At 48.9% G+C, this 26,812-nt stretch overlaps 1 protein-coding gene across 3 annotated transcripts in view; it reads right to left on the bottom strand.

Annotated features, from left to right (window-relative positions):
* Positions 1–26,812, bottom strand: part of FRMD5 (FERM domain containing 5) — a 125,352-nt gene that overhangs the window by 29,531 nt on the left and 69,009 nt on the right. For all 3 annotated transcript variants that reach the window (XM_056865732.1, XM_056865734.1, XM_056865733.1), the window contains exons 2-3: positions 2,060–2,164; positions 1,517–1,559 (exon numbers count right to left, since the gene is read on the bottom strand). In XM_056865732.1, the coding sequence (XP_056721710.1) occupies positions 1,517–1,559; positions 2,060–2,164 (148 nt within the window). The remainder of the gene's footprint in view (positions 1–1,516; positions 1,560–2,059; positions 2,165–26,812) is intronic.

Genomic DNA, 26,812 nt, shown 5'->3' with positions numbered 1-26,812 from the left:
GACGTGTTGGTTCGCGAGCATAAAGAACAAAGTGTAACTCTCTTGTGTTCTTTGTTCTCCCCCATTCTTCACATGGCTCTTCATGGAGTCACACATCTCTACAGGTCCCTCCTATAGAAACAATACCCTCATACTCCCAGACACATGATGCTGGATCAGCTGGCCTTGTGTGATAGGGAAAGTACTATTTAGATTAGGCTTCTCTCTTTCATCTCAACAGCAACCTGAATGTGAACTGAATCTACTCGAATAAATGTAGGTTTTACTTTTGCAATATACTTCTTCGGAGATTTATTTTACTGCACTCAATATCACACTTCCATGACTGGGCAAACTCTGGGCAAGCTATTAACCAAATATCCCAATATTTTTTATCTCTGCAAAGCAAAGATTAGCTTGAACCAGAACTGGCCGTTCAACAACAGAAGAAAGCCCAACCAGAAATCTGATTTGCTAAAGCCAGAAGTGACTCTTACAAAACTGGGGTGGCAAATCGTGGCATCCGACCTATGCATAAAACAACAATCCCCACCGGTACCCTTGGGCAAGAGGGCTCCCGCTGATTCATTTGGTGCCCACTTGGTGCCTGGCTTCCTCGCCCCTTCCACACTCCTTCCTTATCCCTTTTCAAGTTGCCTTCTTTCTTTGTCCTCCATCCCATTCACATTCCCTCCTTTTCTACACTTTCATTTGTCACATTCCATATTCCTTCTTCCACCCAGGTGTGCTAAAGGTGATGGGAGCTTAGAAAGGTTGTAGTGGAAGTCACAGGATTGGAGGGGGGGCTACCTTCCCCTCCCCAGAGTCCAGGCAGCAAAGAGGTAACAGGAGCCTGAGTTCGCAGCCAGGGTCTGGTTATCTTCCAGGGGGGGGGGGGCAGGGGGGAGTGTTCTTGAAATTACTTGAGCTTGCCAACAGCTCCACTACCAACATAGGGTAGAAAAGCCCCCCACCAGAAGATGTGGAAGTAAATCAAGAGCCCAGAAGAGGAGAATGGAGGATCTGCATGGCCTCCATCTCAGCCAGGGATACCCAAATACCTTCATGTACACACTGGGTCAAATCCATTGCACAGTCCTGGCTCCAGCTGGATTCCCTCCCACAGATCCCATCCTTCAAAGCCTGTGGGTGAGACTGCCCACCACCATCTACGTCAGCTGACTAAATATGAGTAAGCTCTGGTGACTACACTGTTACTTGGATGTTTTTAAAACTCCCTTCAACTAAATCTTCCATTTCTCCGAGTTCATTTAACTGAAACATTATTTTAAAATGTGGGGGAGGGGAATGGGAAAAAACCCACACTCCCCAAATGTAAACTCAAATGTACTGAAAGAGCGGATTCCCCCCCTGCCCCCTGCCCACCCCAAGAAAGAAAAATAATGAAATGCTCCTCCCAGCAGCCATGGAGTGGGGAGCTCCACCCACCCTCCCTCCTGCCAAATAATCTGGGCCAGGGTGAGCATCCCTGATAGAGAGAGAAGAACGGCACGTGCCATGCTTTGGCCCTACTTACATCGCAGCTGCTTCACCACAGACTTTGTGAACTCCAACCAGTGCTGGATGAAAGAAAGAAAGAACAGAGAGGGGGGTTTCGAAAGGGAGGGGGCAGAGAATGCTGCGTTGGACAAGGAATCCCCTCTGGCCTGCTTCACAGGGGCCAACCAGCAGCGACACGGACAGGCGCCTGCAATGAGGCGGCCCTGTAACTCCTCTGGGAGCGGACCCCAGTGGAAACCCTGGGCCTCCAGAGCCCCCCCCCTCCCAACTGACCAGCTCCTGCTTGGTCCCCTCTGGAGCCAGTGACAATCGCCAGATAATAACCCCACCTCCCCTCTCTCACTCCCAAGCCCCCCCTTGTCACCCCCCCTACACAGCTGCTTCCCACACACACACACATACCATAAGAGTGATAAAACCATCCCTTCCCTCCTGCTGCTCTGCAGCTCCCTCCAGCGGAGGAGCCTCCCAACTGTTCACCAGCTCTGGCCGTTCTGGGCATGAGAACCATGCACACGCAGGGCTGCACCTTCCGGCGATCGCTCGCACAGCAACTCACCCTCTGCTTGTCCGGGTCTACGAAGCGGATCCCAAAGTAGTCTTTCTCCAGGAGGTTTAGATGGTGGCAAAGAAGGTCGAAGAGATACTGGCCTTTGGCATCTCTCTGCAAAACAAGGAAATGGCGTCAGCATGGCTGAGAGGACAGGAAATCACTCCTCACACTGAAGAAAGAGCGAAGCCAGGACCACAGCCTTGAGGAACCATTTGTGATGGTGCTACCTGCCCCATCCTCTGTCCACTGATGTGCCCCACAGCCCTTGGCACACATGAGACCAAGTAACTTCTGGGCCAAGGAAGGGTCAGTCCCAGATAATGAATGATGCACTTCAACCTGTGTAGAAGTAGGATAGGCTGAGAGTGTGTAACTGGCCCAAGGTCACCCAGCAAGCTACCATGGCAGAGGGGGGATTCGAATCCAGGTCTCCCAGGTCCTAGTCTGACACTCTAACCATTACACCATGCTGGCTCTCACAACAATGGCCATGACACACTGCAGCTGATGCTCAAGTGCATTTCCAACCACGGATAATTTGCTATAAGACAAAGGTACTTTTGCAACATATTTCTAAATATTTTTTTAAAGTTTCACATGTTCTCATTTTCAAAAAGATACCATAAAGAACATTTATCTCCTTGTCCTTACACAGAATTCTGTACCAGTAACCCTGTTCCAGATGGGTTTTATGTTCTTGGAAATATCCCAATAAAATGTCATGATTGTCATCCATGTTTAACAGACCTCTGCCTGCAATAGTTAAAGGTGTCTTTGGGAGCTTCAACCGCATCTCACTATGTGAGCCGGGAACAGGATTGCGTCAGTCCTTCAGAGTAGATTCTGACTCCATCTTTGCCTTTCAGAGCCCTTCTTTCTACCTCCACCCAGAGGTGGATCTACTGTGAAACTAATGAAGCTTAAGATTCAGGGGCCCTAATCCCGGAGGGGCCCCGGAAGCAACTTTTTTTAATGAGTGAATTTCTCAGCATAATCGATGGAGTTTTTTAGTGACAGAATCATAAGCCAATGGGTTGAAGTACTTAATACTGATATGCTCTAATACCCATTTCATAGGGCCTCAAAATGTCCCTGTAACAGGTCAAATTTCAAAATTTTCTCGGGGGCTTGCAGCACACGAACCCCCAGCTGTAACAGCTCACTGAGCTCGCCAGAATTTATTCACAGCCTACACTTGGGCAGCTGGATCCTCAAATCCTTCGTTGGCGCACAGCTTAATAGTTCTGTATTTTTATTTCGTCACTGTATGGCCAATTTTCAAGGACTCCACCCCACCACCCTGTTCTCCGCCATTTGAGCCTCGAGGTCCTTGCGAGGGCAGCAAGGCCCTTTGGACCTTGTTGGATGTTGCCCTATTGTTGCTGGTTGCAAAGGGGCCCCCATAACAGTTCGAGCTTCAGGGCCCCAAAAATGTAGGTCCGCCACTGCCTCCACCCCAAAAGGCATCGACACAGCAGATTTTCAGCCATTGCAAAAGGTGTGTGTGCATGGGGAAGAGGCAGGATTCCCTCCTCCTCCTCCTCCTCCTCACTGCGGACCCAATCCACGCTTTTACACAGGAGTTGCCACCAGGACTCTCAGCTGCAAATATGGCTGCCAGTCTCGGTGTTGAACTCGTGTCAAGCATAATGTGAAATCTGGCCGTCAGCCTGCTCCAAGCACACAGCCCACCCCGGCAGGGCTTCTGCCCGAGTCCAATTGCAAAGACTTTAGTTATCGGTGACAGCAGCAAACTTGCCCGCATGGCCCATTTATTAAGAGCAGAAAGGGGCAGGAGGTGCTCCGTCTGCCTGCTCAGCCTCTCCCGATAGCAGATTTCCTCCAGAAATGAGCCTGCTTAGGCCAAGGAGGCAGGCGCAATTCCACTGCAGGCCCAGGCTGAAACCAACCGATCTGCTGCCACGGCACACCGGCCAGGCCAGTGTAGGCCAGGCTGCAGCAGGAACCCAGAGGGGGCCTCTCTCATTAAGCACCTCCGAGCAGAGGCGGATCTACTGTGAAACTAATAAAGCTTAAGCTTCAGGGGCCCCAATCCTGGAGGGGCCCCCGAAGCAACTTTTTTTTAATGAGTGAATTTCTCTACAAAATCGATGGAGTTTTTTAGTGATAGAATCATAAGCCAATGGGTTGAAGTACTTAATACTGACTTTAGAATATGCTCTAATAAATACCAATTTCACATGGCCTCAAACTGTCCCTGTCAAATTCCAAAATTTTCTTGGGGGCTTGCAGTGCTCGAACCCCCAGCTGCATGGGGCTCACTGAGCTCACCAGAATCTATTCATAGCCTACATTTTGGCAGCTGGATCCTCAAATCCTTCGTTGGTGCACGGCTTAACAGTTCTATAGCTCAGCCCTTAGGCTGGAGCCAATCGGAACCATAAAGGGACATCTGAATTCTCAATTCAGGCTGCATTTGTCTCGCTTGTGCATTTTAACACCAAAGGATCAGATTTTCACCTTTTTATCCTAACATGCCCCCCTCTGATGACCCCCTCCCTATTATTATTATTTATTAGTTAAATTTGTAGCCCACCCTCATTCCCTGTCAAAGCCAGACTCAGGGTGGGTGTCATGATCCTAGGCCACAAGTGCAGCCTACAGGCCCTAGGGAGGCCTATATTAGTTACCAGGCCTACATCTCCCAGGTACCCTCTGGGCCTTGTGATTGGTGGAAGAGGATTTGGAGGGAAGGCTAGGGCCAATCAGGGGTAAGGGAGTGGTGCCTGGGAAGAAGGAATAAAAGGCTTTGCCTGAAAAGGGAAGGGGGTTCACCCCTAGGGAGCAGGGCTGGGGAGAGGCTGCTGCAGATGGAGGGATCGATCCCTTGTCATCCAGGAAAGGGTGAGGTAGCCTGAGGCCCAGTGCCAGGAGAGGGCTAGGGACAGTAAAGATAGATGTGTTAGGGTTTTTATTTGTTTGACTGCCTGCCTTTACTGGTTTTGTCTTCCTATTGTGGCTTGACTTATTATTATTAGACTTTTTTAATACACTGTTTGTTATTCTGCCCTGGGTCCTTACGCCTCATTTGGTCACCTAGAAAGTATACCCTGTTGGGAGAAGCAGCAGCCAGGGGCAGGCAGGGTGCTCTGGGCCCTCCTGAGTTAGGCTCACACCAGAGTGGTGGCAGCTACTGAAGATCCCCATTCCTCTCTCTTACCTGACAGCAGGTAACAACAATCATAATAAAATCATATACCGTATATACTCGGGTATAAGCCGACCCGAGTATAAGCCGACCCGCCCAAATTTGAGGCCAGAAAAGGGAATTTCTTATTGACCCGCGTATAAGCCGAGGGTGGAGGCCCCTGCAGGCTGCTGCCGGCCAGAGGAAACCACGTGGGCCCGGCGGCGGTGACAGTGGTAAGTTCCCCCCTCCCTCCTCCCTCCCTCCTTCCCCCTCCCTCCTCCCCCTTCTGCCATACTGACCCGCGTATAAGCCGAGTTCGGCTTTTCCAGCCCTTTTTTGGGGCTGAAAAACTCGGCTTATACGCGAGTATATACGGTATATCTAAAATTCATAAGTAATCAATAAAATTCATAAAACCATTCAATACAGTTAACAAGATGGTATAATTACAGGGCCATTGGAGGCCTGGCCAAGCAGCCAAATCCTCATATCAGAAGCCCCGAGGGAGAGGAGAGGGAGGCCAGTAACGATGACAACCTGTGGTTGCCCTCAATTGCAGGCCTGGTGGAAAAGCTCTGTTTTACAGGCCCTGAAAAACTTCTGAAGGTCCCATAGGGCCCTCATGTTACTTGGAAGAACATTCCATCAGGCTGGGGCCAGGGCCTTGTTGGATGTTGCCCTATTGTTGCTGGTTGCGAAGGGGCCCCTATAACAGTTCCAGCTTCAGGGCCCCAAAAATGTAGGTCCGCCACTGCCTCCGAGTCTTGCTGAGGAACACATTGAGCTGTCCCAGGCAAGCCGTGGGTCCCCTCGCCACTCTACAAGGGAAAGTATGAGTCCTGGTTGTCACTGCAGAGTAACACCAGCAGGATCAGCAGGATGAGCTCCGCCACACCTTTCTCTGCTGCCCAGACAGGACTGGCGCACAGGGGTGCTGACACTCATGCGCAGTGCAGAGAGGCACAGCAAACCAAGGTGGCTTCTTCTCTCGCTGCCTTCAGGTGCTTTCCAAAATCCAAACTGGCTGGTGGCTCTAGTGAACGTACAGCATCCCAGCCTGTTTTACACACTCAACAGGCAAAATGCATTCCCCACCCCGCAGCCAGGGCAAATGTTTTGGGAGAGACTGCAAAATCAATTTCTCTGAAGGAAAAAGCCGAACGGCATCCAGTTTGCCGGCTCCATTCTTCTCCTGCCCTGCCTTAAAAGTGCTCTGGGTGGCACCCACTGCTCTCCTCTCCTCTTATCCTCACAACTACCCTGTGAGAAAGGTTCCGCTGGGAGAGAGGCTCCAGGTCACCCAGTGAGCTCCGGGTCTAACCACTCTAACCACTGCCCCCTCTAGCCTTCACAGACTACCTACACTCTTTGACTCTTTCAGGGGAGACCCGGCTACTTTGAATCTCAGCTCTGCCTCTCAGTTAACGTTAGAGCAGGAGGGGTAAAGTCCTAAGAAGACTGGAGGGGAAGCAAAACGGACTCAGAACCCTGACCACCCTTGACCATCCTGAGCCTCACCAAAATCTTCTGGTGCTCATCCTCACATCTCTGTTGCTGGTCTGTGGCTTGCTGCCTTGAAGGGATCTGGAAACACCTGTGCAAGTGGGTACTACTCTGGCTTCCAAACCCCAGGAGTCATGGGAATGTCTGCAAATCTCTGCACTGAGAATTTGGGTGGGGGAATTCTGTTTCTTAAGAATGTGCTAAAATATGCACCTAAACAGAACAGTGTGATTTTCCTTTACTTCATGCATTTCTTGTTCACACATGAATCCTCGCACACAGGATTAGGGGTCTGTTCACACATGATTCCTCACACACAGGATTAGGGGTCTGTTTGCATCTCTTCTTTTGCAGGAGGACGGCCTTATTGTCCAGCCATCCAACCAACCTGCCCAACATCTCTGTTTACATGCATCAGTCCCCTCACAGAAAATTGACTGTTTAAGAGGCTTTGTTAGAACAAGACCCCTATTTTCTTTCCAGACACCTGATAGAGAACCCCGGGGCTGCCCGATTAAGCTGTTAATCACCACCTTGTTTGCACTTCATGGCTGAGCAGCCCTTTGTGGGCATCAGGCGCCCATGCCACTCTTTCACTCATTTACAGGACAGAGTCACTGTGGTGACTTGGCAGTGCCCACATTCTGCCAGCCAGGAGGGATACACAAGGGAATCCCAGAGCAAAATAAAATCCTTGTAGTGCCCCAAGACACAGCTCTGGCCTTAACCAGTCAGGAAGGTGTTTTTTTTCGGGCGTGGGGGGGGGGGAATAGGACCATCCTGAGGAGTACTTCCTAAGAGGTTTTGGGGGGGAATCAGAATGAGAAGCTTTTTAGCTTCCACCCCACCCCCCAGTAAAATGGCGGGTGTGATTCTGTCAGAGTTCAGCACGGTAACATTTTACAATAAATCTACATGCAAATATAGGAACTGGCCATAAAAGACACAACATTTGCCAATCTGGCCCAAAGGGACTCTGGAATTAATTCAGATCCCTCTCTGTTTCCAGTGGAGAACAGGAAGCTGCACAGAGCTGGAAAGCGGAATGCAGCTCCTCATCGCTGCCACTTCTAATTACAGTTTTACTTTCCGCCATCCCAGGAAGCCCCTGAAAGGGAAGCCTTTCCAATCAAAACAAACGCCTGCAGCGCATCGTCCCTCTCCTCCTCCTCATCTCTGCCTCAGTCTTTGCCCTCAAGGGATTTGCAGCAGGGAAGTGTGGCTTTCACATGGATGCACGCATAATGCCTTCATCCCCATTTTCCAGAGACGGAGAAAATACAACGAAGCAAGTTAAACAGCATCCTCAGATCCAGACAAATATGGATAAAGTGCAGCAAACCAAATGCACAAAATTCCTCTTCCTTTGATCTCCTTAATTTGAATTAAACATCTTCTGATCATGAAGAATACGTTCAGGGACTTACCACCACTGCCTGTACAAATCATAACAGCCTTTTAAATCACCAGATTAAGAACTCTGGGTGTTTTTTTAAAAAAAAACATCTTATAAAAAAGGAGTTTTCTATCTGCCTTGATTATTTGGTTGTCCTCTTCAGATGGCCCTTAAATCGTTTGCCATGTGGATGCCCTCCGGCACCCCAGTCGCTTCCCAACCACCCTCACATTTCCACAGCTCCGCAGAAAGCAGGCCCCCACCCTCACGCCCCAAACCTCCTGAACCGGACACACGACGGGCCTTTTTTGCCCAGCTCTCTGCAAGCAGCACCTTTGGGTGCCTCCCAAGGAGGCCCGATGCCCCTGAACTCAGCTGCAGAACCACACTGGAACCAGAATGACAAAATCCTCCAGGCTGAGCACTTCCTCCTTCTTAAAAGAGTCTCCAAAATCCCAGTTTACAAAGGCTTGATGGCTGTAAAATGTCTTCAACCACTTGCAGTTTGTATGTGTGTTAAGTGCCGTCAAGTCGCTTCCGAACCCTTTAAATATACCTTTAACTTTGTATTGCTGGCTCTCTAGACCCTGTCATCTCTTCTTTCCTCCTGAAGAAAGGTTCTGTGATGCTCAGAGGCCAACTTGCAGTGGCCAGCTTGCAACGCTCAAGCCAAGGCCAACTTGCAATGGTACTGTAAATGGGAGCCACCCTACCACTTTCAAGGAGAAGTCCAGTCCAGTCCACTGGCCCCAAGGAAGTAGCTGCTCTAAAATCACCAGGAAAGGGCAGCTCAGTCAGGCACTGCTCCACTCCACCCTTGGGTCTAAGAAAAGAAGAGTCTTCCTGCCAGGAGGGGGTGGTGCCCCTCCTGCCCCTTCCTGGCAGGTGGAAGTGTTCGCTGGCCCAAGGCCTCCCTGGCTGCTTTTGGCACCAGGGCGAAGAGCAGGGCCCCAAACAAAGACGGTTGTGCATCCATCCACACAGCAGCAGCATCTGCTTAAGAGAACCCCAGCAGTTCACACAGACTCGTAGCTCCCAAAGAATCCTTTGTGAGTGTGTGACGGCAACTGTGTTATCACTCCAGAGGTGTGCTGCACAAATTCAGACTCTCTGTCCTGGAAGGCAACAATGGTCATTGTGGCTATGACAGATCTTGCTGTACAGTCTCTGGGAGTGAGAAGAGACTGGGGTTTCTTTTATAATTTCCATGCTAGTGAGTGCAGGATAAAATTTCCAGTGTATGGGTTATGTGCAATGAGAATTACATTAATATTCCTAACCACAATGCAACAGTTCTTTGCAAAAAATATTAATGGGATCTTGGCTGGTATCACAGTGATATTTATGTAATTACTTTTCGTAACTCTGCCAGCTCCCGGCAAGAGGGGCAGAGATGGCCACGCCAGCCTTCCACAAGCTTATAGCCCTACCCAGCCCTTCCCGCCCCTGGGCAGCCCCGCAAACGGCAGCGCGCAAAAACACCGGCAGGGCACACAGCTGGCAAGGCCCTCTTCCCCAAGTGCGGGATTGTTTCATCCTTAAGCTTGTTGCCAAAACAATTTCTGCTGTCAGAGTTGTTGGAAACACTGCCCTGACCCCGCTGCTGTGCCTTAGACAACCTAAAAGCAAACTGTGCCCACGGAACAGAGTGATCTCAACACATGCGGACCTGCTTTAGGCATTAGAAGCATTTGTATTCTGTGCCCCTGTCATAAGATGGGCCTGCTTTTACAGGCGGGCAGGTTCAAATGGGAAATGATCTGCCCTCCCCCCCTGAAAGCACAGTACAAGGGTCCCCAACATGGGCGCCATGACACCCACAAACAACTTTGCTGGTGCCCCCGAGTGTTTCTAGAAAGTGGGTGGGGGCCACGTGGGGCTCCTGCCCATCAGGGCTTCTGACTGGCTGTGCAGAAAATAACACTGGGTCACAGCTGCAGAGCGCTGTTTTTATTCTCTCTCACACTCCTCTTTCCCAGAGTATTTTTACAAAACCACTCCTCTTGGCCCCGGCACCTGGGCATCCTCTGTGTGTGCATGGAGGAGGGGAGGGGAGGGGAGGGAGCTCTGCCTCCTGCAGCAGCCATTTTGTGGCTGAGCCCACCACCCCATGTCAGAATTCCAAAGGTGCCCCAGGTTCAAGAGAGCTGGGTACCCCTGGCATAGTAGGCTCAAGCAAGATGCCCACGAGCCTGATTTAGAGCCCTTGCTGACCAAGAACCTCGGCTACACGAGGCTCACTCTCTTTTCGTTCCCAGACCAAGCGCAAGCGCCCTCCTCCTCCAAGAGAGAGAGAGCCTGTGCAGGTATCTTGGGAGGGCCACAGCCAAACCTGGAAAAGACCTTGCAAGGGACCTTTGCCCACCATACCCACTAGGCTTGCCAGGCCCCGTAGCTCCACCAGCCGTGGCTGCGATACGCATTGTGCGCACCTGGCGCAGCACACACACGCACCCACCTATGTCACTTCCGGGTTTACCCAGAAGCGACGCAGACACTCTAGTGATCTCTGCCAAAATTGTATGGTTTCCATAGAGTTTCAGCGGAGGTTGCCAGAGTGTTCACATCGCTTCCGGGTGACGCACACATAGCGTGCATGCACACATTACCTGCTGACCCTCAGCTGGTCGGCGGGCAGCTCGGTGGATTGGCGGGATTTTACCCGCCACCACCAGGCACTTGGCAACCCTGATGCCCACAGGTGTCCTTCCTCCAGCCAGGAAATTACGTCAAGTCTCTGTGCCTTCAGAAAGTTGCTGTGGATGCCAGGGGACGGCCTGTCCGTTAGGCTGTTAACCTCACAGAATCATCCCTTTAATAGTTGTTAATAGTTAGGAGATAGTCCTGCTAGTCTGAAGAACCTGCGAGTGTGTAGACATGGCAACACTTTCCCAGAGCCAGGGAGGAAGCGGGTGTATGAGTGATGGAGTGAGTGAGGGAAAACAGCCATGAGAACACATCTTGCCACTCACAGGAGTGAGGAACCCGCGATCCTCAGACAACATCCAGGGAGAGCACCGCCAGGGCTGGCAGCATGGAGAGAAAGTACTGGAGACCTGCTTCCCACCCCCCCTCCACTAGAAGGAGTTGCCTTCTCCCACACTTAACAGAGCGGGTAAGGAGTGATCACTTAACAATTAGTATCAATGCCCACAGCTGAATGGCCGGCCAGCACCACCAGCATTCCTTCAAGGGCATCCCAGAGGCCACCCCCAGCTCTGTGGCAGCCACAAGAGTGGTCCGACTCAGCGTCCCTGGAGCAGACACACCCGGCCAGGCCTTCTCCCACATGGAGAATGAAACCTTTTCTCTTATTCACAAGAAAGTCTTTGAGAGGACAAAGATGATGACGCACACAACATGCAAATATTGACATGAAAGAAAACCAAAAGGAAAGTCTTTGTGCTAACATTTCTCAAATACCTAGAAAGTAAGCAGACTGCTGAACAAAAGAATTCCTGTCTGCAGACTCTGTTACCCAGCTGATCTTCTGTTTTTGTCCTGCCAAGTGAGGAGACAAATCTTACTTCATTTTCCCACCTAATCAGAGGTCCAGGGAAGGAAGAAATACCGGTAATCGGATGGTTGAATATTTAATCACAACCTTTAAGCATAATCCTCTCTATGACATATACATTTTGAGGCTAACTCCCTTTCCTCTATAATCCTCGTTCCTGTTAACTGACATTTTAATCCCTCCCTTCAAAGTTGATTATGGGAGATCTTCCCCCCCCCCCCGTCCCATATGTTTATATAAACCCTTTGGAGGAGAAGATACTTATGAGAAATGGGCCTCAAGTGCCTCTTAGTCACTTAAGCCCTGAAGCAGAATCTTTATCTCTTTAAAATTTAATTCATGCACCGGCTTCCCAGAGTCTTTCATCTACTTCCTCCCCATACACTCAGCAGTTCCAATTTTGGTTTCTACTATTTCCCCCCGTTCAGTATGTTCCAAATCCTAATCTATATTTTTGCACTCGTTAATCATTTGAAAATGTGCTGGCTGGCAGGCCACCTAAAGCCCGAGCATTGCCTAACACCACTTCCACTCTGTGGCTTACCCACAGCCCAAGTTTTGCAGTCCAGGCGGCTGCCCAGTCGCCATCCCTTCTCACAGTCACAAGTGAACTGGGGAGGACGGAGTGAGGGAGAGCGGAGCAGCTCACGACCTCGCAGATTTCTAGGCAAAGGATGAACAGAGGTGGTTTGCCATTGCCTGCCTCTGTGCAGCAACCCTGGACTTCCTTGGTGGTTTCCCATCCGAGTAATAACCAGGGCTGACCCTGCTTAGCTTCTGAGATATAACCAGATCGGGCTAGCCTGGGCCATCCAGATCAGGGTAAGAAAGCTTTACAGAGACCCCAAAGATAGAGCGTCCCCTACCAAACAAGCAATTGCTGTTTGACATCTTAAAATCTCTAAGGAAAATCAGACCACAGCCTAAAAACAAGCTATGATGTGTCATACAAACAAAACAAAGCAGAAATCAGACACCAGTTCTGTTTGCACCCAGCCTTTGGTGGCCATCTGTTTCCTGCTCCTCACATGAAAACACGCCGCACGGACTCACAACTGAGGGCAAGTTCAAAACCCGCTTGTATCAGAACAAACCATGGAACACCGTTCAGACGTAGGAATTCTGCAAGAGGTACTTTTAAACATAAAAGGCTTCCCCCTCCTCACACTGTGTAAGCTATTACAGCTGTCCTACTAAACAATCAGGAAAGGTGAAGCAAAGCGGATTCCGCCCTCAAGCACCTCAACAAGAGACCCGGCAAAGAGGTGTGTACCTGTTCACTTATCTGCCTGTATTGTGTAATCTACTGCTTACTTATTTTCTGGCTTAAGACAGCAAAGGATGCGAAGTCATATAATCCTCAGGTCCTGGTCTGCTTCTCTTCCCAGCAGTCATTAAATCTCAAAGAGGAATAAACCAAGATAAAAATCTAAATTTATACTTATTTCTTCAGAACTGGGGATATGAAGATCTAGGGAAATATGGGGGGGATCCAAAATGATTGGCAAAGTCTTTAGGACGGGTTTTTAAACAAAAAGAGCAAGTAAAATAAATGGGGTATTTTGAGGGATGTTTTGGATTTTCATCAGTGTACTTTTGAATTTTCATCAGTTACTGTCCGTAGCTTTACTTATTCTTTAGCAATCTGGTTGTGGTGCTGCTGTTGTTTTTGAGCTGTCTTAACAGTGCTAACGGTTTCAGCAGGGCTGGCAGATTTGGCCCTCTGGTTTTTGTAAGGATTACTTGCTGATTTTGATGGTAACACACCACATCCAGCAGCGTGTGGCTCAGCAGTGGCATACAAATATTTCAAATAAAGAAAAGGTCTTGACAAACTCCTTGCAACTACAGGAGATCCAACATGGGAGGACCCAGAAGGTTTTCCTGTAATCTGTTTTCCAGAGTTGTGAATATTATTCAACAGGGGATAGATAAGAGCGCATGAACAGTCAAGAGTCTATGGGTAAAAAGAAAAGGAGTAAGAAATAATCGTGATATTATGGTGGGGATCTGCTATCGACAACCAAACCAGGCAGAGGACTTGGATGAGACACTCCTAGACCAGATTACAAAATTCTCAAAGAGATGGATGATGGGAGATTATAATTACTGGATATCTGTTGGAAGTCCAACTCTGCTAAAAATGCAAGATCAAAGAAATTCCTGACTTGTCTTGCTGACAACTTCCTTTTCCAGCAAGTGGACAAAGAAACAAGGGGATCTGCTATCTTAGACTTGATTCTTACCAACAGGGAAGAACTGGTTGATGAGGTTAAAGTAGTAGGCACTCTGGGTAGTAGTGACCATGTAATCTTAGAATTTACGATCTTTGGAAAAGGAAAAACTGTACGTAGTCAGACATATAGGTTGGACTTTCGAAAAGCAAATTTTAACAAACTTAAACTTATGCTGGGTAGAATCCCATGCCCAGAAATACTTAAGGAGAAAGGAGTTCAAGACAGGTGGGCATTTCTTAAAAATGAAATACTGAAGGCGCAATCACAAACCATTCCCATGAGTAGGAAAAATGGGAGGAGCCTAAAGAGGCCAGGGTGGCTCCATAAACAGCTTTTTAAAGATTTGAGAAAAAGGCTCATTTAGGAAGTGGAAGGAGGGCCTTATAACCAAAGAGGAATATATATTGGGATCTGGGGAGTAGCCCTTCAATGGCTGTGCTCCTTTCTCCAGGGTCAGGGACAGAGAGTGGCACTAGGCTAGGGGAAGAGGTTTCACAGTGGCACCCTTTGGTGTGTGGGGTGCCGCAGGGTGCGATCCTCCCCCCTGTGTTGTTTAACATCTGCATGCGCCCTCTTACCCAGCTGGTTAGTAGTTTCGGGCTGGGTTGTCTCCCAGCTTTACCGGTTGGATGGCCATGCGGACTCCGCCCCGGGCACACTGGCCAGGTGCTTGGATGCCGTGACTGGGTGGTTGAGGAATGTCAGCTGAAACTGAATCCATCGAAGACGGAGGTCCTGTGGCTTGGTAGGGGCGGCTTGGGGATGGGGTGCCAACACCTTCATCCGCTGTCAGGAGCCTGGGTGTGGTCCTGGATGCCTCCTTATCTATGGAGGCCCAGATCGCAGCCGTGGTCAAGGAGGCCTTTTTTCATCTCCGCTGGGCTCGGCAACTGGTGCCTTACCTCTCCCGTCCCAATCTAGCCACAGTGATCCATGTGACGGTCACCTCTAGGCTAGACTACTGTAACTCACTTTACACAGGGCTGCCCTTGGGACTGATCAGGAGGCTCCAGCTGGTGCAAAATCCTGCAGCGAGGCTCCTTTCTGGGGCCTCGGTGAGAGAGCACGTAACTCCAGTGCTGAAACAACTGCACTGGCTCCAGCTGGAGCATCGGTGCTCAACATGGCATAAACAGAACACGTGATGAAGGAAGGAAGTTGCAGCCGAGGACTGGCATTGGGGTAGTGCACAAATACCTAGTTTCTTTAAATGAAACAAAGTCCTCAGGGCCAGATGAATTGCATCCAAGGGTACTCAAAGAACTTGCAGATGTAATTTCTGAGCCTCTAGCCATTATTTTTGAGAATTCTTGGAGAACAGGTGAGGTGCCAGAAGATTGGAGGCAGGCAAATGTTGCCCCCATCTTCAAGAAGGGGGAAAAGGAGGATCCGGGTATCTACCGACCCATAAGCTTGAATTCTATACCGGCAAAAGTTTTCTAACAAATCATCAGTCAGTCCTTGAGCATTTAGAAAGGATGACTATGATTACTAAGAGCCAGCACGGATTTCTCAAGAACAAGTCATGTCAAACTAATCTTATCTCCTTTTTTGAGAAAGTTACTACATTGCTGGATCAGGAGAATGCTGTAGACATAGTTTATCTTGATTTCAATAAGGCTTTTAAGGTTCCACACAGTATTCTAGTTGACAAATTGGGAAGATGTGATTTAGATCCTGTTATTGTTAGGTAGATCTGTAACTGGTTGACAGATCGCACCCAAAAAGTGCTTGTTAATGGTTCCTCATCCACTTGGAGAGAAGTGACTAGTGGAGTGCCTCAGGGATCTGTCCTGGGCCCTGTGTTGTTCAACATCTTTATAAATTATTTGGATGAAGGAATAGAGGGGATGCTTATTAAATTTGCAGATGATACTAAATTGGGTAGGATAGAAAATACGGTAGAAGCAGACCCAGGATACAGGGTGATCTTGACAGGCTGGAGAATTGGGCTAAAACTAATAAAATGTATTTCAACAGATATAAATGTAAAGTTCTACATTTAGGTAGGAAAAATCAAATGCATAATTATAGAATGGGGGAGACTTGTCTCAGCAGTAATGTTTGCAAAAAGGATCTTGGGGTCTTAGTAGACCAAACACTGAACATGAGTCAGCAGTGTGATGCGGTAGCTAGAAAGGTAAATGCAATCTTGGGCTGTATCAACAGAGGTATAGTGTCCAGATCATGCGAAGTGATGGTATCGCTTTACTCTGCTCTGGTTAGTCCTCACCTAGAGTATTGTGTTCAGTTTTGGGCACCACTATTTAAAAAGGATGTAGACAAGCTGTAACGTGTCCAGAGGAGGGCAACAAAGATGGTGAGGGGTCTGGAGACCAAGTCCTATGAGGAAAGGTTGAAGGAGCTGGGTATGTTTAGCCTGAAGAGGAGAAGACTGAGAGGGGATATGATAACCATCTTCAAGTACTTGAAGGGCTGTCATATGGAGGATGGTGCTGAGTTGTTTTCTGTTGCCCTAAGGTCAGACCAGAACCAGCGGGTTGAGATTACAGTGAGGGGGAAAAGTATTTGATCCCCTGCTGAATTTGCCCGTTTGCCCTCTGACAAAGAAATGACCAGTCTATAATTTTAATGGTAGGTCTATTGTAGCTGTGAGAGACAGAATAACAACAGGAAAAACCCCAGAAACCCAGAAGACAAAAGTCAGAGATTGATGTGCATTATAATGAGTGAAATAAGTATTTGATCCCTTTGCAAAAGATGACTTAGTACTTGGTGGCAAAACCCTTGTTGGCAATTACAGAGGTCAGACGTCGCTTGTAGGTGGCCCCCAGATTTGCACACATCTCAGGAGGTATTTTGTCCCACTCCTCTTTGCAGATCCTCTCCAAGTCAGTAAGATTTCGAGGCTGATGTGTAGCTACTCGAACCTTCAGCTCCCTCCACAGATTTTCGATGAGATTAAGGTCTGGAGACTGGCTAGGCCACTCCAGGACCTTAATGTGCTTCTTCTTGAGCCACTCCTTTGTTGCCTTGGCCGTGTGTTTTGGGTCATTGTCATGCTGGAATACCCATCCTCGACCCATTTTCAATGCCCTGGCTTAGGGAAGGAGGTGCTCACCCAAGATTTGATGATACATGGTCCCGTTCATCGTCCCTTCGATACGGTGAAGGTGTCCTGTCCCCTTAGCAGAAAAACACCCCCAAAGCATAATATGTCCCCCTCCATGTTTGACGGTGGGGATGGTGTTCTTGGGGTTGTAGGCAGCATTCCTCCTCTTCCAAACGGCGAGTTGAGTTGATGCCAAAGAGCTCGATTTTGGTCTCATCTGACCACAACACTTTCACCCAGTTCTCCTCTGGGTCATTCAGATGTGCATTGGCAAACTGCAGACGGGCCTGTACATATGCTGTCTTGAGCAAGGGGACCCTGCGGGCTCTGCAAGATCTCAGTCCTTCACGGCGTAGTGTTACCAACTGTTTTCATGGTGACTATGGTTCCAGCTGCCCTGAGATCATTGACAAGTTCCCCCCGTGTAGTTCTGGGCTGCTTCATCACTGTTCTCATGATCATTGCAACTCCATGAGATGAGATCTTGCATGGAGCCCCAGACCAAGGGAGGTTGAGAGTTAGGGTTAGGGTTGTCACCTTCTCACCAAGCTGCTTGGCAATAGTCTTGTAGTCCAGTCTTGTGCAGGTCTACAATCTTGTCCCTGACATCCTTGGACAGCTCTTTGGTCTTGGTCATGGTGGCTAGTTTGGAATCTGATGGAGTGATTGCTTCTGTTGACAGCAGAACCCTAACCGTAACCCTAACCTGGCTGGTTGATAGGGGATCAAATACTTATTTCACTCATTATAATGCACATCAATCTCTGACTTTTGTCTTCTGGGTTTCTGGGGGTTTTCCTGTTGTTATTCTGTCTCTCATAGCTACAATAAACCTACCATTAAAATTAAGGACTGGTCATTTCTTCGTCAGAGGGCAAACGGGCAAATTTAGCAGGGGATCAAATACTTTTTTCCCTCACTGTAAATCAAAGGAGTTTCCATCTAGACATTAAGAAGAATTTTCTAGCAGTTAGAGCGGTTTCTCAGTGGAACAGGCTTCCTCGGTAAGTGGTGAGCTCTCCTTCCCTGGAGGTTTTTAAGCAGAGGCTAGATGGCCATCTGTAAGCAATGCTGAATCTATGACCTTAGGCAGATCATGAGAGGGAGGGCACCTTGGCCACCTTCTGGGCATGGAGTAGGGGTCACAGGGGATGTGGGGGGAAGGTGGTTGCGAATTTCCTGCATTGTGCAGGGGGTTGGACTAGATGACCCTGGTGGTCCCTCCCAACTCTTATGATCCTATGAACAAGATCTGTGGCACGCTCAGAGAATTCGCGTAGCTCGGTCCCAACAGCAGAAGCATGGGATCGGATCAGGCTGGGCCATGAAAGGAATCTATGCTAATTATTAATCAGCCTGCATTCTTCATCCTTATGAAAAAATATTCCCCTGCACAAGTGACAGAAAGCCTTGTGAATACTGAAAAGCAAGAGCACAATGTGGCATAACCAATTCCACCCAACCAAAAAAAAGTAAAGGTACACTTACACTCCAGAACCAAGCAAGAATCTCAACATATGAAGACAATCGCAGAAGTCTCTGTGGGGCCAAGTCCAAAGAAATGATGCAGGCGTGAAGGTCTCTCTCTCCCTCTCTCTCCAGCAGTGCGCTGATCATTTTCCAGCTGCTGTTTATCTGCTCACATAGAGGAGTAACCCCAAGCTAACAAATGCAAGCTAGAAGGCAAGATCCTATGGAACAATTTTGGCCCCATCCTGCTTCCCCTCTAGCTATCCTGTCTTCATCCGCAGGTGTGCAGGTGAGAGGAGACAGACAGGAGGGAAGGCTAAGGGACAGAAAGAACAATGAGGGTTTATAGCCACAGTTAGCAGAGATGGGGGGTACAACCCCATGGAGAAGCCTGAAACGGGAGTTCCTCTTTGCAATGCTCCAGTTACCATCCCTGCTGCTGCTGGCCCCAAGAACTCCAATTGCTGGCAGGAGAGGAAGGGCCCATGGCTGGCATTCATTGGCCCTTCTTGCCCCGGTAAGTGGGAACAACACTGGCTTAGCTGTGTCACTCAAGCACAGAAAACCTGCCGCTGTCGTCGTTAACTGTCCTGCATTTCAGAGAATGTTTGGGAACATGTGTCACGGACAAGAGTTAATACAATCAAATGAATAACTTCTGCTTAGTAACAACTACGTAATTTATTTCATTGGGTTTGCACCATGCAGGTAAAGAACAAATGTTGCTGTAATGCAAGTAGATGGGGCCGTGTTTTCCATACCAGGAGCTACTGGGGGACAGGGAGGGGCTTGCCAATGTCTGTTTTCAGCAGCCAAATCAGCCGAAGACACAGCATCTGACTGCAACCCAGCTAGAGGAAAGCTTATCCCCTGCAGAATCTGTCTCGCTCACTGTTTCCACCCCCTGAAGGGTGGTCAGGAATTGCTGGAGAAGGCAGGAAGCAGAGCTCTCCCTTGGAGCAAATACGCTCGGGCACAACACGCCTCCTGCTTATCTGCAGGCAAAAAAATAAAAAATATAACAGCAGTGCAAATGAAAATGCAAATTAACACAGACTTAATCCATTCTTTGCTCCATCAGCTTCAAGAGACGTTTCCAAGAGAGCCCCACAATTTCTTCCTTTGCAGGCACAGGCATTTTCATGCTCTGCATGACCGCAACCCCCCCCCCCCCACCTGCTTTTCAGCGCCAGAGCAGACTGCAGACTCTTCAGTGCCGGATCCCACTCATAAAAAACGACGGTGCTGCTCTTAACAAAGGGCCTTTGCTGAATGGAGAAGGCAGCGCTGGGCTTCCGGCTCGCTCTCCTGATTGGAAAGGACAATAAGCTCTAATTAGCATAGCCCTATTTTCTCACCTCATCTCCCAAAGCTGTTTCTGTGGATCTTTGACACTTTTGCTTCCTTTCCATCTTGACTCAATTAGCAGTCGTTAAAATTTGAAGATACTGGTAAGCAGCAATGGCCACCATTGCCCTGAACAAGAGGAAAGGGAGAGCCAAGGCCTCTGTCAGAAACACGAGTCCTCGGAGCTTTGCAGTGGCTCCACCACGGGTCTGCTGTGTCCCATGAGAGGCGCCATGCCCTGGAGCAGGACAGGCTGAGGCAACAGAAGAGACATGATGCGGAGTCACTTGGCTGCAGCAGGAGTCTGCCAAGACGGCCCAGGCATTGAGCTGCAGTCCACTGTGGGAAGTGCTGCTTGAAAAGGTATCCTGCATGCACAACAGCAAGCACGCAGGCGGTTCTAGTTTCTCTCCAGCATTCGTTTGGCCATTTGACCCTCTACTCTGACCAGTCCCAAACTGTTCTAAGCACAGCAAGTTTCAGTCAGTTTCTCCAAAACTCTCTTTGCAACTGTCAAGGCAGAGAAGACAAACAAGCATATCATGCATATTAAGAAACTATCCTCTGTCCTGCCTCTCGCTTGACTGATCTGCTCTGACAGCAAAATGCAGATTTGTCATGACCCCTGTGATGGCCACAGGCTCCCCAGCATCACAGGAGCTCTTTCTGGACCCTCGTCCTTCAGCAGACATTTCAGGGCAAAGAGGAATCCTTCTTCAGTTCTGAGGCCCGGCAGCAACCCACACAAGGTTAGACTAGACAGGTGACGCCTGCATTCTGAACCTCACTCCGTGTATGCAGATCCGTGTAAGCTGAGAAACCCTACAGCAGTGCTCACCACAGTGGAGCCTGCGGGCACCACCTCGGCTGCCAACGCGTCCCCTGGCTCCAGAGTGCGACTCGCCTCTTGGGGATCAAATCCAAACAAGAACAGAAAACGGAGTGGAGGAGTACAGCTTTGGTTGGCTGTAGACACAGACTCTCTTGTGCCTCTGGCCCTGGCAATCTCTCCCTGTGGTCACAAAGGGAGCTCACTTTCCCCCTTGCACTGGAAAAGGAGACCAAACAGAATCTCTTCCCCAAAGCAAGAAGTTGATGTTGAATTTGCTCTGCCTCCTTAGTTCAAGAGAGACTTCAGAAGAGCAAAGGAGGCCTCACCTTTGTAGCGATATATATATATATCCACTCCCTGTTTTCTGTTCTTGTTTGGATTTGATCCCCAAGAGGCGAGTCGCACTCTGGAGCCAGGGGACGCGTTGGCAACCGAGGTGGTGCCCGCAGGCTCCACTGTGGTGAGCGCTGCTGTAGGGTTTCTCAGCTTACACGGATCTGCATACACGGAGTGAGGTATATATATATATACACACACACACACACACACACACACACACACACACACACACAGAGAGAGAGAGAGAGAGAGAGAGAGAGAGAGAGAGAGAGAGAGAGAGAGAGAGAGAGAGAGAGAGAGAGAGAGAGAGAGAGAGAGAGAGAGCGAGCTGAAGAAGAAAGCAGCAGAGGGGGAGCCCAAGGAAGGAAGGAAGACCCCTGTGATCTGGGAGGGGGAATTGAGAGGAAGATGTGAGGTTGGAGGAAAAGGTGCCTGGGATGGAGCTTTGCAGGCTGAAACTGGGGGCAGCTTGGTGCAGCGCCTGCTCCAAAGCCAGCTGTTATTCCACAGGGAGAGAAGCCTCTCTCTGTCCTTCTTAGGACTGTTGCTCACATTACAATTTAATTCTCACAATTCTCGTGTGGCTACAAGAATGCATATCAGAGTACAAAAATCCACACCTCTTCTGCCCAGTTTGGAGGAAGTATCTGTGTATTCAGTGGACAAAGCATCTTCTCACCTTTCCTGAGCTCTGGCAAATGAGTAAAACCAAAAAAAATGAAATGCATCCAGAGAACAAAGACAGGAAAACAGCAAAGAGGCAAACTCTTCTTAGGGAGGGCAAAAAGCAAACGAAGGGCAAACTCTGGCTCTAATGCGGGTCTGACTTCTGGCCAGAGAATGGAAACTGGCAGCCTTGGAAAGATCAAGCTCTGTCTTCACAGGAGCAAGACCAAGAATTGTAGTTCACACACAGCAGGAAGCTCTCCAGACACACCTCTGGGAAGGTCATCAGGAGTCTTATCTTGCTGACTTAATCTCCTCGCTTGCCTCTGGCTTCTCACTGAATCTTTTAAAAGAAGCAAGAGAATGGATACACTGCAGCAAAAGAAAATAAAAAAATTAGGTAAGCGTCAGAAAAACGGAAAAGAGCACCCAGAGGCGGTTAATTGATATAAAATCACAATGTTCCAGGAGCAAGTACTGTGGACAGCTTCCTTTCCTCAGAGAAAAAAGCCCTGGAGACTCATGACATCTTTATAACAGTCTTGTTAGTTACAAATATCCAAGGAGAGAGCAGCTGAGAGAGAGAGAGAGAGAGAGAGAGAGAGAGAGAGACTTCCAGCCGCCTCATGGCTTTACTGGCCTCATTCCCTCTCTCTCACTTGCAAACTGCAAACTGCGGTTGACTTACTTATTTTAATCATCTATATTCCGTGCTCTCAAATCACACTTGCTGCTCAAGGAGGCCTATCATGAAAATATTTTTTTAAAATGCAACCACCCACACATACACCTGACTCCCTCCACTTGCAGGGAGGGAAACAGGTGGCCGCTGCCTCCGAGCTCATTCCAAGCACACAGTGAGTGACCAGGAGACCAGCGCCTGACAAGAAGCTCCCGTCTGCCTGGCCACCCCGAACTACGAATACACCCCGAACTATCGCACCTAGCCAAAGAACCCTCCGGCAGCCCCGTAGCAACCTGCTCAGCAGACTCGGGGGTATGGAACTGGCCGTTCAACACAATTTCTCAGATTTATGCAGCAGAAACAAGAAGCACTGTGAATTCCAGTAGCTGCCACACTGCTCACCCTGTAAATAAAATAATTACGACAATATTTCCACCCACTTTCAATCCACTTTCACTGCACCTTAACGATTGTTTGCAAGTGGATTTTGCCAGTTCATACAGTAAAATCCACCTTCAAAGTGCATTAAAAGTGGATTGAAAGTGCATTATTTGGGCTGTGTGAAAGTGCCCGTAATTAAAACGTACCAAATAAATAAGAGCATGGACTAATGTGATTTCCAGCATCTATCCAGGGCATTCACCAAACCTTCTAGATCAAAGTATTAAAGGCATGACACATTCCCACTGGTAATATGAGGGAAATGCTCAGATGAAACGGAGGCTGTTGCGGGGTCTGTCTCTTGGGGTGGAGCCGCAGTTCCTCACAAGGGCAGGGAGGGATTATGTAGGAAAAAGCAGCCGGGCTGAGAGATGATCAGCCCTCCTCCCCACCAAACTCTCCCTTCTCACCGGCAGAGAGGATTTAGGAGGACTCTGAGATTGTTCCCACAGCAACAGAGCTGGGAGCACTGAGGGGTGTGTGTGTGTGTGTGTGTGTGTTATGGGTCTCCACGTCCTGGAACAGAATAAGAAGCCAACCGTGTGCCTCAGGCTGGTTCACCGAGGTGGCAGCTCCGTTTTGCTCACTCAGAGCGAGAGTGGCTGGAGGAATGGCTGAAGCGCGAGGGACATCACACACACACCCCAAGCTGCTACAGCGACCCTGGATTGCTCTAACCGGACCTGCTGTCAGGCATAAGGAGAGAAGGGACCCATGCTGCCTTATGGTGGCTCCAGGAGGCTGAGAAGTGCCACCCCCTCCGGTGCATTGGTGAAGGAGGCTGCCTGTCACTGCTGCTGGACGGCGGGAGTCACCACCCCAAAATGGCACAAAGAAGCCAACGTTATGGAGGAATCTGTGCAGGCTCTTGGCACCCTCCAGAGAGGAGCCATGCTGCCTGGCAGAGCAGACAGGGAGAGGTGGCAAGCCAGTGTCCCTCATTTCTGGGGAGGGGGATGCCATGTCTCTCTGAAGGGGCAACATACCTAACAGGCCACCACACATACTCCATGTCTTCTAGCTTCCTAGTTATCAGCTCGCAGCTGCCTCTTCTGGTCTCAGTGAAATGGGCAACATCTTGTTTCATTCCTCACAGAGAGAGGAAAATCCTCACTGGGGGGTACAGGAGAGGAAATGTCTCCGCTTAAAACAGGGGCCTTTCTTGATGGCAGCCTGTTAAGATATTCTAAATGGTATCCAGGTGCCTGGCACCTCCAGAAACTATTTTGCTGGTAGGATCTTAACATTTCAAAACAGGAATTCATTTAAATGCAAATGGCTGCTCCCATCTGGGACTCCACAAGAACTCTTGCTGAAATGACAATGAACTTTCACATCCACTTTTCATTCCTCCTTGTTCCCCTTTTAAAACTTCCATTTTGTAAGATGACTCACCTTTGAATTCCCAATGCTGGGAAATATTGAACGGAGAGAAGAGGTGAAGACAAGTGAGGCACATATACAAGCTCACTGGGCAGAGAGTGGTCAGCCTTTTACCTACAAGATCAGAACAGGCAACATTTGGCAAGGTGGGGAATCCTCCCACTGGCCTCCTCAGTGCTGATGGAGACAGGGGCATCTGGCCAAATTGTACGATGCCAGTTGCCGGGCTGGGCCCAGTTGTGCAGTGCCGGGGCTGCCCTCACCAGTCCCTCTTCCTCCATGCCAGGTTCTGGAGGCTGCAGCAGGGTGTGGGGCAAGACTGGGACTGGCGCTGTCACGGGACACCATGACTTTTATTTATTTATATTTTATTTTAGTTATACCCAGCCCTTTCCAACCAAGTCAGGCTCAGGGCAGCTTCCAACAAATATACATATGAAATACAATACATAAGTTAAAACATGGAATAAAACTATAATCACTAAGTCAAGTTAAAAGATGGCATTCGAATTTCATACCTACTATATATAATACTGACAGAACTTAATGCTTGAAGGCAGGCAATATTGATGAGGTTGCCTAGCAGCCCCCACAATGGCTACTGTAGATAGAAATTCATTTCTTAAAGCTACAGGCACTGCTTCTAGCATTTTGGAGGATTTTTTAAAAACCATGTATGTATGTATGTATGTATGCTTTTTAGATTTCAGATTTTTCTGCAAACCGGGCTATTGCCAGGTTTGTAGAAAGGCCTGTCTTTTCCGTTCATGGCCCTAATCTTTAGATTTCTGTAACTACAGATGGGGCCATTACAGTTAGATATATTGATAAAAACGATACCAGCGTAACCTCATAGTTGTCTGTGACTTATTTACAGCTCAAACTAAAATTTGTTGCAAGTAGAAAATTCAATGACATCAGTGTTGTAGTCAGTTATAGCAGCGCAAACAATTATGATTAAAAGGTTAGTGTGTCATGCAGAACACAGGCACACAGAAGCTTACAAGTAATGTAAAACGAGAGAAAAAGGCAGGGGGAAATGGTGTGAGATGAGAAATTTAAAATCTGAATTTTGTTAGGAGCAAGAGGAGGATCTGGTGGAGCTGACCTTGGACCTGGCTGTAAGATCATAAGATGAGGCATCAGTGAAATCAGGTAGTAAACTTTGGCCTTCCTTTTTAGTGTGAGGTGGCCCACTGTTTAAGACTTCTGTCATGAAAACAGTAATGAAGAAGAGATGGCACCACCTTCCTGCTTAGCTCCCTACCCAGACACCAGGAATTTCTCAAGCCAGACCTGGCAACTCTGGTTGGCATGCATGCCAGGGGCAGGATGATCCAAATCACGCTGTCAGCCAAGCCTAGCTACACATCAGTGGGAACACGACCTTCTCTGTTTCTAGGGAGGGGGCACGGGCAAGAGGGGCGGGGGTAACTGAGACTGGAGAAATGCCACAGAAGGAGGATTAATAAGCAACTCCCCTCCCCCAGCACCAAGGCTGCTTTTAACTAAAAGCAGAAAGGCCGGAAGATCTGCCAACAGTTTTTAAAGGAGAACAACCCTCCTTGGGAAGGTCCGAAGGGCCGGGGGTGGAGCCTTAACACCCTCCCCCTTCTGTTTCTCTAGTTCAGTGGGCTTCAGATTTTAGCACCACCCCCCATCCATATTTCAATTCCATAGTCCCACAGACCCTTGTCCCTCCCCAGCACAGGCCACGCACCGGATTGCCTCCTTTCAAAGCCCCCTGTCCCTGTCCCTGTCCCCGCTCCGCCATGGAAGTTTGCTGGGTGACCTTGGGCCAGTCACACACTCTGCTGCTGCTCTGGGCCCCCATGGGGAAGAAAAGTAGGGCATAAATGATGTCAATAATTAAATACATAATGTTCTCAAAGCAGTACAGCAGGACCCTTGTTAGCAACACTTTAAAAAGCAAGTTTAAGAAAAACATTGTCTTGTCTGCAGATGGCCCTGAGGCAGGTCTTAGAGGGTAGCTGCTCAAAAGGCCCTGACCCAAATCCTAATCAGCCCCACTTCTTGAATGGAAGGGATCACCGTTGATCCCAGGAACAGAGAAAGACCTGCCTCACACACATCGTGAACGCCCGGTCTTCTGTTGGAAACACGTACTATTATAGGGACTAAAGGGTGCCCTGACATAGAGGGCCGAGCCGCCTAGTGCAGTCTTGTCAGACCTCTGAAGCCAAGCACAGCTGGCCCCACTTGGAACTTGGACGGGAGACCATGGAGGAAGTTCAGGGTTGCTACTCAGAGTCAGGCTACGGCAAACCACCTCTGAACATCGCTTGCCTTGAAAATCCTACAGGGTTGCCATAAGTCAGCTGTGACTTGATTAGCAAATGAGAGAGGGAGAGGGAGAGACGCAGTCTGTGTGTTCTTATATAAGCTTTTGAAAAATGTTTTGTCGTTCACCACCTTGAAGACCCTAAGGTGGGTGGAAAGGTGGCATTAAATAAATAAATGAGATATATATTTACTCACTCACTCACCTGCAATCCTTTGGGTTGGAAAAGAGAGGGAAAGCCAGTACACTAGCACACCAGAAGTAAGCGTCAGGTCCTTGGTCTGCCTACAGTCCCTAGAGCTGAGCAACTTTCTGGCTTTCATTGTGAGGGGCTCGGGAAGCCCACTCTGCCACACCAAGCTCTGGTTAAAGCATGGGTGAAGTCACATACCCAAGCGAGCATATGCAAGTCACATG

The sequence above is a fragment of the Euleptes europaea genome, chromosome 20 (genome assembly GCF_029931775.1).
Source record: "Euleptes europaea isolate rEulEur1 chromosome 20, rEulEur1.hap1, whole genome shotgun sequence".
Classification (NCBI taxonomy): Eukaryota; Metazoa; Chordata; class Lepidosauria; order Squamata; family Sphaerodactylidae; genus Euleptes; species Euleptes europaea.
This window is presented reverse-complemented; position numbering and strand designations above follow the sequence as displayed.